The following is a 15,008-nucleotide window of genomic DNA, read 5'->3' on the forward strand; positions in this document are numbered from 1 at the left end:
CCTCTCAATTAGAAGCAAAGTGGGCATCACCATCCCCAAATTCTCAAAATTGGGTAATGAATAATGGACTGAAGTAGACTTACTATTACTCTCCTACAGACTTATTATTATTCTAGCAATGGAAGAACTCTTATTATTGATGTAAAGGCAGTGGCCACCAGAGGTTCTGAGGGATGAGAGAGGGAAGAATAGATGTAATATGGGAACATTGGATTTGTCCTGCATGACATTGCAGTGAGGGATACAGGCCATTATATATTTTGTCATAACTTACAAAATTGTGTGGGACAGAGTGTAAACCATAGTGTAAACTGTAGTCGATAGTAGCAATGCTTCAATTTGAGCTCATCAGTTGTAACAAATATACCACACTAATGAAGGACGTTGTTAATGTGGCAAAGTATGGAAGGAGGAGGGAGTGGGGCATATGGGAATCCCTTATATTTTTTAATGTAACATTTATGTAATCTAAAACTTCTTTAAAAATGAAAAAAAAAAAGTCAATTGAACATATTGAAAAAAATACTAATGCTGATTCTCATCCCTGGAGATGAATTTAGTCAACTCAGGGTATGGCCCAAGCATTGGGATCTTTTAAGCTTGCCGGGTGATTCGAATGTGCAGCCCAGCTTGGGAGCCACTGTCCTGAGGGAAGTCCTCCAGAACATGGCAAAGGTCCCAGACACAAATTCTTACCCATGGGGGGTGGGAGGGAAGGCCCAGTCACACCCCGAACATTCAAGTGAGACGCCACTTGCCTGAAGAATGGAAAAGAGACGACTGATTCATAAAACCTCCAGGTTGCCACAAGATCAATCCTGTTGGGGTTTGTAGCATAATACCTCCAGGCAGCCTGTGGAGGAGAAGAGAGGGGGCTGGAATCACCAGGTATCATGTAAAACTTTGGCATAGAATCCACTGCCATTAAAGCATTTTGTAAACCCTGAACCCTTAAGAGTTTGAGTGTGCACTGAGCTACCATCCTGAGCAGCTGGGCTTCTTGGTTCTCTGTAGCCCCTTTGAGAAGAAAAGCTTCCTTGATCCCATCATCCCAGATCCCTGTTCCTGAGCTATAATTGGTGGCAGGTGGTGGGGACATGGTACAAGATGGAATGGAATGGAATGCAATGGAATGGAATGGAATGGAATGGAATGGAAAGGAGGAAGAAAAGAGGGTTCTGGGTGTTGGCTATAAATCCTTGAAAGGGGTAGGGACAACTCTTTCTGGAAGGTTCCCTTAGACATCTCAGTCTAATGGTAGGACGACATTCACTATCTTTTCTTACACTTGTGGATGCAAGAGAGGTGGGAGATGAAGATTGGGTGAGAACATACTAGAACTTCTGGGATACTGTAATGATTTGGGGAAAAAGTGGGGCAGACTCTGAGAAATTAGGACTGGCTGAGAAATCACAACATGTAGGATCACATCATGTAGGATCCTGTGCCAGGCACAGACCCACAGATACATTCACTAAAACTAGGCCCATGTCCATGAGTAGGTGGCCACACTCAGACGTTCAGTCCCATGTAGCTAGAGCAAAGGAACTCATCTGGCCTATTCCGTGTTTCTGAGAGCCCAGACAACCATGAAACCGGAACTTGCTCCCATGACTCTCCCCAGCCCCCAGCCCGTGGGAGGGGTAGTGATTTAGGACATGGAGAGATGGCAGCTGACATTCACTGGCCCTTTGACTGTCTACTAGGCAGGGCAAAGGAAAGAAACGGCTCCATATTTTCCACTCTTGGCCGTGGGCTCTGTCCTTGGCGGATGTGAGATGCCCACAGTTCTCCGTGGGCTGATGGTCTAAGCACCTGCTCTGTAGACTGTCTCCCCGCTGTGGCTCCCCAGATCAAGGCTGGGGTGGGAAGTTGTAGGAAAAGGAAGCCTAGTTCAAGTCTTCTGTCTATTCTGGCTTGGTTTAGAACTTTGATGGGAGAGTGATGGGACTGCCACCTTCAGTACACACATAGACAATGTCTGTAGAGAATCAGAGAAAAACCCACAGCCACCCACAAGCAAGCCGCTGCAAGCATGGCCACCCCTGCCTGGGCACACCTGGGCACACACGGGGACTGTGCATGAACATGCCCACTCCTGCCTTGGCACACACGGACACACGCAGGGGCCTTGCATCCCATCCCAGTTCACCCCCTGGCAGTGAGCCAGGGCAAACAGACCTGGATGAGCTCAGCAGCTGGTTTCCTCCTTTTCTCAAAGTGCTTCTGACGGTGCTGCTCCTGTACCTTGAGGGCCAGCCCAGACCCCAGGATGCCCTGGCAAGAGAAGTCAGCCCCCGCCCAGCAGTCAGCCCTCACCCTGTGTCCACCCTCACTCCCCAGCTCTTGGGTGGTACTGAGCTCAGTGGGCCTCTATGACAGGCAGAGACAACCCTGCATGATGGAGGAAGGAAAGGTCCCTTCCTTCTGCAGGGAGAAGGGAGCTGGGTTAAGTGCAACAAGCCTTGAATCAGGAAGTCCTGGGTTCAAATTCTGCCTCTGCCACATTCCAGCTCTAGGACCCTGGGCATTTCACTGCATTTCAGTCTCTTTCACAATAAAGTGAGACAGTCATACCTATTCAAAATTTTATTAAGGAAAAAAAGGGAGATAATGTATGGGGTCTGCCTACTAAGGAATGGCACAGAGTAGATGCCCAGTAAATGTAACTGATTAAAAAATATTTTAGCTATTTGTACTGTCACTTGAGAGTTTTCCTATAGCTGGAATTTCTCAGAATTGTGATCTGTTTTGATTTTCAGGTCAGAATTCCATGTGGATTAGATGCAGAGAGGTACATACTGTCAAGCTGAATGAGAACTTAGAGATCTGGTAACAGCCCTCTGTCCCCCCCCCCACCTGCTTTATAGATAAGGAGACTGAGATATGGAAATGCCATAGACCCAAGGTCAAATAGCTTAGAAAAAAAAAGACAAGGTCAGGCTGCCAGGAGACAGAATAAGGACAGAGATGAAGGTGGCAGAGGGATCATTCTTTCCTAGCTTGGTGATGAGGAGCCGGGCTTTCGGACCAGCTGGACCTGGGGCTCCACTTGACTATGGGACATTTACTAGCCTAATTAAGCCTCAGTTTCCTCATCTGCAAAATGGAAATAAATACAGCACACAACTCAGGGTTGTTGTGAAAACTGAATGAAATAATGCATGGAAAGCATTTGCCATGAAGCCGGCACACAGTAAGTTCACTAAGTGCTATTGTATTTCTGGATCCTGGGCTGTGGGGAAGCAAGTCGATAATTAGACAACTTCCCCTCGAGGGCAATGCATTTGGACATGAACCCGTAAATGACAAGGGAAGGGAAAGGAGCTTACACACCTGAAGGACCTACTCTGTGCAAGGCCCTGGGATACAGGGAGCTCCCAGGCTCCTGGGGTGGCAAACAGGGAAGGCACAACCCCAGCCCAGGGCAGACACACCTTCAGAGGTAGACCCAACGGGGGAGCAAGTGACTTGACCTAAAGGAGGCAACACTTAATCTGGGCCTTGGAAGAGAAGAGGTTTGCCAAGCAGAGACAGAAGGGGGGTCATTCCCGCAGAGAGGCAGGGAAGGGCTGAGGGTGTGAACGATGGGCGCGAGCTGGGACCAGGCTGGAGGTACTTACCGCAGGAAGGGCAAAAAAGGACACGCCAATTAGGGAGAAGGTGGCTGCAATCAGACGGCCTTCCCACGTTTTGGGTGTCTTGTCTCCGTAGCCGATGGTGGCCAGAGTGATCTGATGAGAGAGGGTTCAGGCGTGGGGCTCCCCAGGGAAAGGGACATCAGTGACTCCCCAACTGAGAGTTACCTGGGAGCCCTCTGTGCTGATGTGGGTGCCACTCCCATTTCTAATGGGATTCCCCAGGGAGAAAGGCACCAAGTGTCGAGTAATTCACATGGGATCCTTGGAACCACCGCCTGTTTATGAGCTAAGGACTTCCTACCTACAGTCAATCATCAACAAGTATTTCAAAGATTGCAAACGTGTACATGCATGTGCATTTGTGCATATGTTTATTTGGGTAGTTCTCTGTGTGGCCACAATATATGTAAGTACATGCACGATGCATGTGTGCTTGCGGGTGTACTTACATATATTGTGCATAGAAGTATGTGCCTGTGTATCGGTCTACTGTCTCTGTAATGCTCGTGTGAGTATTGTATATTCTCATGTGGTTGACATGTTATCAGTGCACATGCCCTGGTGAGCGTGTCTCTGCAAGCAAAAGGCAGTATATCGGAGTGGCTAAGACTGTGACCTCTGAAGTCCGACTGCCTGAGTTCAATCCCAGCTCCACCACTTTCTGGCTGGGAGACCTTAACTTAGTTACTTAACCTCTTCATGCCTCAGTTTCCCCATTTTAAACATGGGGCCAAGAACAGAAATGGAATTTAAACTATGTTAATAAATGTAAAGTGCTTTTTGAGCAGCGTCTGACATGTGAAGCCTTCAGCTAACACGCACGTAGCCCCAGGGTCCTGTGGGGATGGGGTCACGCATCTAGGCTAGGTGTGTTTGTGGATAGGTATGCATCTGCCTCTGTGCCTGTCTGCACCTACGTGACTTAGCTGGTAACAGCCTACAGCTAATGAGGAAAAGTCTCCCAGTGACCATGGAACAGGTGGTCTGAACCCTGTCTCCTCAACACTCCGGAAAGGCCCATTCCAAGTGCACGCCCTCCTGGGGGTGGTGGGGGTTGTCTCCAGCAGTAGGTTCAGAGATGGAGGAGGCAGAGCTTTCCTGTGATTTGGGCAGCAGAGCAGAAGGCAGGTGCCCAAGTGAGCCCCCAGGCCCTCCGCGCCCCCTCTGCGGGAGGAGGTGGTCCCCCAGCATTGACCTTAAGGTGGCGGCGACTCACCAGACCCCACCAGAGGGCGTCTGCATAGGTCTCAAACTCCTCTTTCATCTCCTCGCCCTGTGCGTCCACCTCTGGCACATCTTTCTCGACCAGGTAGACAAGAAATGAGGAGAGGATGAGCGTCAGGAACCCGATGTACCAAGCGGTGATGAGCTCCTGAAAGTGCAAGCACTTGATAAGGAAGTGGCCGCTGGGCAAAAGTGGGGGCCGGTGGAGTGGGGGGACCTGTTCTGGGACTCTGGGCAAGTTACTCTCCCTCTCTGAGCCTTGCCACCCATCCTGGTAAGAGAGGGCCAGGGACACTGGCCTGACTGCCGTCTTTCGTCCTTATGATGTATGTGGCCCCAGGAGCACTGGTAGACTCCTGCCTGCAGAAGTCTCGGTGGAAACAGGCTTCACGGGGAGGCGAGAAGAAACTGACCACTGTCTCTGAGACAAGGCTTAGAACCCCAGACCCGGGGACAAGGGTCTCTGCAGGACTGGGCAGAGCAAAGCTAATGCCCCATTCGACAGGGAGGTAGACAGCAAGGGCGAATGTGGCAGAGTGGCCAGAAACGTGGGCAGGGACCCTGGGCAAATCACACCCACCAGCAGCCTTAGTTTCCTCATTTCTAAAACGAGTTCCTAAAAGTTCCCGAGTTCCTGGCTCTGTGTCATGGCTACCAATGGTTGAATGCAGGTAAACATTTTTATGTGAAATAGTTACATATTGATTTAAGGCATATTAAAAATAAACTTAACTGACATATTAAACCCGTCATTTCATGAATATTCTCACATAAATAGGCATACAAGTAAGTAACAAGAGAAAGTTGATATACAGAAAACTGTTCAGTAATAGAAGAGGTGGTACAGAGAGGCAAATCTCAGCAAGTCAACGAAGGTGCAAAAAACCTTGACCTGGGCAGTTGCAAAGATTCCTTTCAGCCCCAGCTTCCTCTATCTCTCTCTTTTTATCCCAAATTCAGGTTTAGCAAAAGCAAGAACTCTGACTGTTCTGCTGGTGGGATGGGTGGGAAAAAAGTCCGGGTCACTGGTGAACACATCCTGGAGATGGAGCCTGTCATTCAGGCTGAGTCATCATGGAGAACAAAGTGGCTGCTAGGACTGATTTCCTATATCTGGTCAGATGTGGCCGGTTGGCTGGCCTTTTGGGTGAATAGGACCTCGCCGACAGAATGTTTCCTTAGGTCCCAAGAACCTCTGCTCACATGGTCCCGCTGCCTGACTGTCCTTACCCAATGGGACCAACCTGGAGACTTCTTCAGGCTGTGCCACCTCCAGTCTGATGCCTGCTCCTCCCATTAGAGCTCGAGCTCACCTGAATCCCCTTTACACCTTTGCTATTTTCTAGGCAATCTCCTGGAAATCTCTAATACTTTCTTAGGCTTCTTTACTGTCCCCACAGCACCATATGCACATTGCTCTTGTGTGAGTTTGCACTACAGAGCTGAACTGAACAAATGCCTGCCCCTGCCCTTGCCGGGAAGGAGAATTGGGTATTTCTCCTAAGTGGCTCTCTGCATGCCAGTCTCCAGGCTTGTAGAGTGTAATCCTTGTGCTTACGTAGATCTTATATGCTCTGGCCCCCAAGTGCAAGTCCAGTTTCATCTGGTGCTGACCCAAAGAAAGAGCTCTCTAATGTGCACATGGGCCAACAGGCCAGACTAGATTATTAAGAGATGGGATAGTGATCGCCGATGTGGGGTGAAAACAATTCCCAATTCTGTCTTTTACAGCCATTTAAAAGGCTGTTTTAGGTAACTGACTTTACACAGGTTTTGCCTATGGCTCTGTGGCACAACCTGCTGTTCCCTGATATTCACAGACCCCTGTATGTATCCTAGCCTCCTTTGAAGACAGGTGGCAGCTAAGGGACTGAGGTCTAGACAACTGGGGATGGGGGTAAGGGATAGAAGAACCTTCCTGGCCTGAGCCTGAACTTCATTCTGCAGGATGCTCCAGCTCCCTCTTCCCCGGCCACCTCATGCTCAAGGCAGAGGTGATGCGTATCAGACTCTGTGAGTGATGAGAGGCTGATGTTTTTATGCTAGGTCACGGAGACTCCAGGGCTTAGTTGTGACAGGAACACAGACTGGCCTGTCTTGACCAGTAAAAGCACTAACCTTAAAAGTCTAATGAGGGAAACGGACTTTGGCCCAGTGGTTAGGGCGTCCGTCTACCACATGGGAGGTCCGCGGTTCAAGCCCCGGGCCTCCTTGACCCGTGTGGAGCTGGCCCATGCGCAGTGCTGATGCGCGCAAGGAGTGCCGTGCTACACAGGGGTGTCCCCCGCGTAGGGGAGCCCCACGCGCAAGGAGTGCATCCATAAGGAGAGCCGCCCAGCGCGAAGGAGGGAGCAGCCTGCCAAGGAATGGCGCCGCCCACACTTCCCGTGCCGCTGACGACAACGGAAGCGGACAAAGAAACAAGACGCAGCAAAAAGACACAGAAAACAGACAACCGGGGGAGGGGAGGGGAATTAAGTAAATAAAATAAAAAATAAAAAAAAAAGTCTAATGAACTATTGTGATTAGTAATGGAAGAAATTGTGGCACTGATGTAGAGAAAGTGGCCATGGTAGCTGCTGAGGGTAGGGAGAAGGAAGAAGAGATATGATGTGGGGGCATTTTCAGGACTTAGAGTTGTCCTGGGTGGTGCTGCAGGGACAGATGCTGGACATTGTATGTCCTGCCATGGCCTACTGGGTAGACTGGGGAAGAGTGTAAACTACAATGTAAACCATTATCCATGAGGGCCAGCAGTGCTCCAAAATGTATTCACCAGGTGCAGTGAATGTGCCACGATGATGGAAGAGGTTGTTGGTGTGGGAAGAGTGGGGTGAGGGGGGTGGGGGGTATATGGGGACCTCATATTTTTTTAAGTTAACATTTAAAAACAAATAAAGAAGGGGAAAAAAAGAGAGAAAAAAAGTCCAATGCTGTAGAACACAGGTTTCCCACTCTTCATGTCTGAATCCTGAGAGCCAAGTCCAGAACTTGGCCCAGCGTGGAATGAATGAAGCAATGAATTGGTAACTGCCATTTACAAGGGTCTCATGGTAACCTGGGAGGACCTCAACAACCCCCGGGGGAAAGAGCTCCTTCTTAGCTCTGCAAGGGGGGCCTTCTGAGGATTCACAGCAAATACTCTGGAGATTAGCAAGGGCTCAATCAATACCCAGCTGTGAGTAGAGAGCTCCCTCTGGAGTGTATTCCCATCCCTGGAGAGGAGTTTCCTTTACTTAAAAATCCCACCTGGTAGGGAGAGCTTTCCTGAGAAAGACAATCCTCTAGTCAGGAATCTGCTCCAAGGTCAGGCTTGGGTTTCCAGTGCAATCAGGCAGTTCTCCTCATCCATGGCACTTGTTAAGAAACCCCTTAGCCAGTGGCCCAAATGTCAGCCAGGCTGTCTGCCCCAATACTACATTTGTGCATCAAAGAGCTGCAAAATGGCCCCAATCCAAACACTCTCTCCAGGGAGTCAACTGCTTATCACACAGCTCATGCTCTTTACCAAGCACCCACCAAATGTCAGGGAATTCTGAACCTGTTTCTCAGAGGTCACTGGTGCAGCAGATAAAATCTCAGGCTCTGGAGCCCCACTGCCTGGCTCTACCTATTACTAGCCATGGGTAGAAGGACCTTTGCCTTTCTGGGTCTTGGTCTCTCTATTTGTAAAGTGGGGTAAGTTCTGCCTTCTGGGGCCATTGTGAGGCTGTAATGTAATGACACACACAAAGCCCTTTGAACAGAGCCTGGCAGTACTCACTCCATATTGACACAATTGCTATTACTATTATACTAATATTTACTCTAATCCTCCAGCAACCAGAGGCTCACAGACTTGGCCAGGATCTCACAATTGGGAAGGAGCAGAGTTTAGATTAAGCCACCCATAACCATCTCACTACCCAGGCCCATGGGTGAAGTCCCAGGGCTTGGAGGAATTGTGCCGCCTGCTTGCTCTAAGATTGTTAACCATCATTACATCCTTGCTAGTCAGTTGTGCTCCCTGGACCAGCATCATCAGCATCATCTGTGAACTTGGGAGAAAAGAGGCCTCTCAGGCCCCACCCCAGTCTGAGTGAGTATCTGCATTTCACAGGATCCCCAGAACTATGTGCGCAATGAAGTTTGAGAAGCACTGGTCTACAGTTTCTCAGCTCATGGCCAATATTCCAGGGCACCTGCTCTGCTTAGCAAGTCCTACAGGCCATCAACCCCCAGAAGAACTCTCCATTACTCCCATACACAAACACACACCCACAAACTCACACACCTGGATAGAGCTCACCCCACACACAGGCATCTCCCACTGGACCCAAAACCCAATCCTGCAGTAGCCATGTGCCTGGCCCAGCATCCTGAGCCTGGAGAGGGTCTACCAGATGACTGGTGCCATGCATTGTGGGAATCTGGGTTGTGGTGTGGTGGGAGGGCCATAGGGTTATGCAAAAAACTAAAGTTAAAATTTAAGACCTTTGCCAGGGACTCCACACATTTGCTTGATTAACAAATGCCCCCAGGTGATCCTGACAGAGTCAGTCTGTGAACTTCATTTTGAGAAACGCCATCAGCTGACTAAATAACGCTTACTTTGTACCAGGAGCTGTGCTTAGTACTGTGCCTGCGTCGTTCAGCCTCATCATCACAGCAGCTGTGTCAGATAGAACTACCGTATCCTCAGGCCAAGGGTATGGAGACTCAGAAAGTAACTCATCAGTGCTGTTGCACTTAGTTAACAGGAGGCTGAGACTCAAACCTGGGCAAGGGCTCAGGTGCGTAACTCCTCAACACCTGACTGTCCCCTGGAAGTGGAGGCCCAGCAGCCCGCAGTACAGCTTAGGCCCTGTCTTCCTCCATTGGATGACAGACATGCACACACGTGGGGAGAAGCCCCAGCAGAGTACAGTGAAAGGGCAGAGCCTGCCCAGTGGAGGTGCACCGGCCCCATCCAATGCCAGGCCAGCTCGCAGCTAGCTGCCACTTCACCACTCTGAACCTCAGTGTTCTCGTCTGTAAATTGGGGGAAAGAGTACTCAGGTTGCAGAACTGCTGTGAGGATTAGAGATAATTAATGCAAATTGCTGTGAGGATTAGAGATAATTAATGCAAAATGCTGAAGTCTTAACACAGGGAATGTGCTCAAAATAATATTTTGAGATTTACCATTTTGCATGGGCTACCCAGATAAGTTCAGACTCCCAATTCCACAGTTGTCCCAAAGTTAACATGGAGGTGCTAAATGCTTCATGGGTGTCTGGAAAATCTATAGGTCTGTCACACTCCTAAAATGGGGGTTGTGATCCCCAATGCACAGAGTTTTGGGGTGACAGATGACAGCTGGCCCAGCACATCCTCCACGAACTCTTAAATGTGGCATTTGTACTTTAGACTTCAGAGTGCCTGTTCTTCTACAGCCTTCCACCATCACGATGCCCTTGGGAGGTGCTGAGAAAGCTACTACTGCCCTTTAACCACGAGAAAAGTCACTCAATCAGGAAGTGGCGGCAAAGTCCTGGAGTCCAGGGCTCAGGGCTTGTGGTTGCAGGATTGTCCTGTGACAATGGAGGTGAATGGGATGGTTGTGGCGACCAGAGCGTGGAGCCAACTGTGACCCTACAGGGTGCAGAGCTATCCATCCCAGGGTGAGGAAGAGGGCCTGGCCTGGCTCTAAAGGAGGAGATGTTTGTTAGATTCCACACCATGATGCTTGGGCCTGACCTCCAGTCATCACCTGGCATTCAACCCTCATGCTCCCTTGGCCCTCCTTTCTTCCTCCCTTGCTGCCTTTTCGAATGAGGCTCCTGCATGGCCCAATTCTCTCCAGAGTACCCCTCTCAAGAAGTAGGGGACACCCACAAAGACCAAAAAGAGGGCCTGATGCAAAGGGAATCATTTCCTCATCTTCTCCCTCATTCCCAAAGAACTACTAAGCACCTATTGTGAGCCAGACCCTCTCTGCTGGGTCCTGGAGATAAAGAGATGAATTACAAGTAATTTCTGGCCTCAAGGAGCTCACTGTCAATTAAGGAGACACATCATTTTGTAAATGAGGAAACTGAAGCATGAAGTGGAAGTGGGAGGTCAAGGTTACAAATGGCATGCTGGACAAGGTCACAAAGGGCATGTTGAATGGCAAGGTCACAAAGGGCATGCTGGACAAGGTCACAAAGGATATGTTGGAGGCCAAGGTCACAAAGGGCAAACCAGAGACCAAGTTCACAATGAACATGCTGATGCCAAGGTCACAAAGGGCATGCTGGACAAATGATCCCAGGCTCACTGCAGAGCCTGAGAATAGGATTTAGTTCAGGGGTTCTTGCCCAGGGGTCCATGAGCTTGAATTGAAAGATGTGCTGGAGGCCAAGGTCACAAAGGGCAAAGCAGAGGCCAAGTTCACAATGAACAAGTTGATGCCAAGGACACAAAGGGCAGGCTAGACACCGAGGTCACAAACGGCATCCTGGAAAAGGTCACAAGGGGCATGCTGGGTGCCAAGATCACAAAGGGCATGCCGGAGGTCAGCAGGAGAGGACCAGCCATGTGCTGTTTCTGCACTTTCAGCATTCTGAACTGAGTTCTCACTCTAGAGCCCTCACAGACAGCTTTGTCTTCTGATGCAATGTGCAAGTAAAGGACACTGTAAAGACATCTTTCCTCTGCCTCCAGGCTCAGACCATTTCCACTCTCACCACAGAAGCAAGATTCTGTCTTTGGAGTTCTGCCTGCCTGGCCTACCAAAGTCTGGCTGCTGTGTAAAACCATCTTTGCTCCGGAATTACACTGCAGACCTCCAGCCTCCACTGGTAATTACATGTAACTACTCAGCAGACACCAAGGATCTATTCTAAACCAATGGGACACAGGACAAGGCCACACCTTTTAGCCTTGAATTCCACAGGAGCTGTGAAGCTGCTCAATTCTGTGGATCTCCTTGATCAAGGATGAAAATGAAGGTCAAGAGAGGAAAGAGTTCTTGAAGGAAAACTAACCTCAATGAGTCTATGGCTAGAGGGAGCATGGTCAGGAATAAAACAGGGATGGCAAGAAAGTAGCTTCTAAGGTGCGAGTCCTCCTGGGTGCTTTACATTTTTGTTTAATTTTACTTTTATATTTATTGTGAAGGACACATTTGGAATAATAAACACCACCATTAACAAGCACCTATGCCTTACCAGGCATGTAAATGTATCTTTTCCTTGTGAGCAGTCAGAAAGATTCACAATTTACCATTGAAGAAGCTCATAAAAATAGAGCAATATTCTTAAAGACTTATAGCTGCATTGCAGTAGGGCCGAGTTTTGAACCAAGTTGCTGTCTGACTCCTAAGGTCATATGCATTCTACTACAATGCCTTCCAAAACACCTGGGTGTGTACCCTGTGATGTAAGAACCCTGCAGTTGCGGACATGTATCCCGGGGTTGTCCAGTGTGGAGTGGCAAGGGTAATCTTAACACTCGTAAGGAAAACGTGAGTCCCTAAGTGTCAAATTATCCCAGGCTCACTGCCTCAGTTCCCAAGAAGCAGAGCCTGAGAACAGGATTTAGGTCAGGGGTTCTTGCCCAGGGGTCCATGAGCTTGAATATAATTCAAAAAAACATTATTCTTGTGGGGACGTGTTGGTGTGGGTGTGATATATTTATTAAAAAGTGCACAGTGTAGTGTGGCCTTAGTAAGGGGCCTGTGATTTTCACTGACTGGCAAAAGAGTCCATGGAACAAAAAAGGTTAAGAAACCCTGATGTAGCTGCCTAGGATTTTTTGCAAATGATTATGGAGGAAGTGATCACAAGAGAGAGGGCGTGAGGGTGTCCAGAAAGGGCAGGAGAAAGCCAAGCAGTTTGTGATCTTAGCTGGGGCCTACCTTAGCCTGATCCCATAGGGAGCCCTAGACTGTGAGCTGCACCACCGCACTGGTCCCACCTTGAAGCAAGGGACCCTGGCCAGTTAGTCATTGGCCATAGGCTGCCCTGGTGTGGTGGGAGGAGGGTGACGGCAATATAACCTCCCAAGTAAGGCACCCGTCCCTGTCCCAAGGGCAGTTCTCTAGAGGAGGCAGCTGGGGGCATTAGCAGCCAACACTCACAGTAGCTGGGGGATGGGTACACACCACCCCTGCCCCCTGCCCCCTCCCAGTAAAGGAGATCTGGGTGAGCCACAAGCAACATCCACGACACACAGTTGGCACTGCAAGGTACTCTCTTGGTGGGGAAGGATGCCATCCTTGCAGCCTTAGCTTTATGCCCTGCAGACCACCTGCCCCCGGGACTCCTCTGATTTCTCCGCAGCTTAGAGGGGCATTGACTGCCTGAGTGGAGAGAACTGGGATTTCCTCATCTCTCTGAGGCCCAGCCCACACATAGCTGTTGGAGCAGAGTGGTACCAAAGACTCGGCTTAACAGAAACACTGAGTGAACCACAAGTGCAGTTAAGCTGGATTCTGGCTGCCTGGCTTCCAAGCCTGCTTAAGCACATGAGACGCTGGTTTCTCATCTCCCTGGAGCACAAAAAACTGCCACGACCATCAGCAAACCACGGAACACAGGCTCTGGAGCAGGACTCCCTGGGTTGTTTCACACCAAGTGGTCTTGGACAGGTTACGTTCTCTTTCTGTGTCTGCTGCCTCATCAGCCAAGCAGGGTAACAATATGACCTTACTGATGGGATGGGTTCATGTCAAACGGTAACTTCTAGGCCCTCAACTATAGGCTCTCTGTAAAAACAATGGCAAGTGAGTGATTCCCATATCCTGGAGACTGTTCTAAGTGCTTTTCATTTATCAATTCATTTAATCCTGTGGGGTAGCTAGCTGCATTAGCATTCCCAGTTTATAAATGATGAACTGAGAACCATAGAGTTTCACCCCTTCAACAGCATGGATGTGGAGGTATTATCTCATTAAGATGTCAGTGATGGTTGAGTGACTTGGTCTGAGTTGTCTGCACCCAGCAGCGCTGGGACTGAGCCCACGCCCACCTGTTTATGCTCACTGCAGCATGCCTGCTTATGCTATCCCCCTCCAATCATCATTATCAGTGGTGCAGAATGACCACCTGCTGGGGACAAGCTATGAGAAGGGGGCCACGGAAGGGGGCACAAGACCCAGTGGCCTCTCGGAGGCACTTACTTTGCTGTGGGCACAGATAGCAGAACCCAGGAGTTTCCAGGTGCCACCCCTCCGGTCCATCCGCAGCATGCGCAGGATCTGCAGGAAGCGCAGGCTTCGCAGGGAGGTGGCCAGAACATTGCCCTGGTTTCCTACGGCAACCACTGGCACAGAGGCAATCAACACAAAGATGTCTGTGAAAGAGGACAGAGAAAGCAACAGGGAGAGGGAGGAGAAGATCAGGCAAAGGCAGTGGCATCATTGCAGGCTCTGTCTGCAGGCAGAGGGCCAATCTAGGCATTATTGTATTGTTATTATCATGTTGAGTCTAGACATCAACCTTATGTGGGAAGCATTCCTATTCTCCTGTGGCAGATGAGGATAGCGGGGCTCTGAGGATAAGTGCCTGTCCAAGGTCTCACTGCTGAAAGTGGTCAAGTTGGGACTGGAGGCAGACCCGTCAGACTCCAAGGCTGGCTCCGAATCCCAGAGCAGAATGCCCCAAGGCCCTCAAGCATGGCAGTAGAGATTTTCTCTCAAGGTTGGAGGGGGTCAGAGACTTTTCAGGCTATGAAGGTGATGCCTGACTAAGGCACTGCTTTAATGTAGGTTTCCCCTAAAAGCATCACCTGAGACAGGAACTTGGGAGCAGGTACTTTATTGGGAGATGATCTCAGGAAGCTGAAAAAGGAGAGACAGGGATGGAGGAAAAGCCCTGGTAAGGGATGCTCTCAAGGTTGCTGCTGCTCCTCCAAGCCCAGGAGGAATATTTCCCCAGAACACCTGCCTGAAAGACAGGTGGCTGGGACACCTGCCCACTGGCTCCTGACCCCAGCTGGTTGAGGGCTGCCCATGGGCATGTTAATGCCTCCTCACTTCTGAGCTGCACTGGCACAGGTATCTCCCTCAGCTTCCACGGTCCTGGGGCAGATGGTGGAAAGGCATGAGGTCCTCCTGTGTGCTGGGATGTTGGTATCGAGGTGGGTGACATGGAGCTGTCTGCAACAGCTGCGGCTGAAACCAGAGGTGGGCTAACGGGA

At 49.8% G+C, this 15,008-nt stretch overlaps 1 protein-coding gene across 1 annotated transcript in view; it reads right to left on the bottom strand.

Annotated features, from left to right (window-relative positions):
- Window positions 1–15,008, bottom strand: part of KCNQ3 (potassium voltage-gated channel subfamily Q member 3) — a 338,886-nt gene that overhangs the window by 49,149 nt on the left and 274,729 nt on the right. Inside the window, 5 exon segments of the mRNA XM_004464870.5 lie at window positions 759–853; window positions 2,182–2,277; window positions 3,624–3,734; window positions 4,858–5,013; window positions 13,990–14,162. Coding sequence (XP_004464927.2) covers window positions 759–853; window positions 2,182–2,277; window positions 3,624–3,734; window positions 4,858–5,013; window positions 13,990–14,162 — 631 coding nt within the window.

This window comes from Dasypus novemcinctus, chromosome 14 (genome assembly GCF_030445035.2).
Source record: "Dasypus novemcinctus isolate mDasNov1 chromosome 14, mDasNov1.1.hap2, whole genome shotgun sequence".
NCBI classification, from domain to species: domain Eukaryota; kingdom Metazoa; phylum Chordata; class Mammalia; order Cingulata; family Dasypodidae; genus Dasypus; species Dasypus novemcinctus.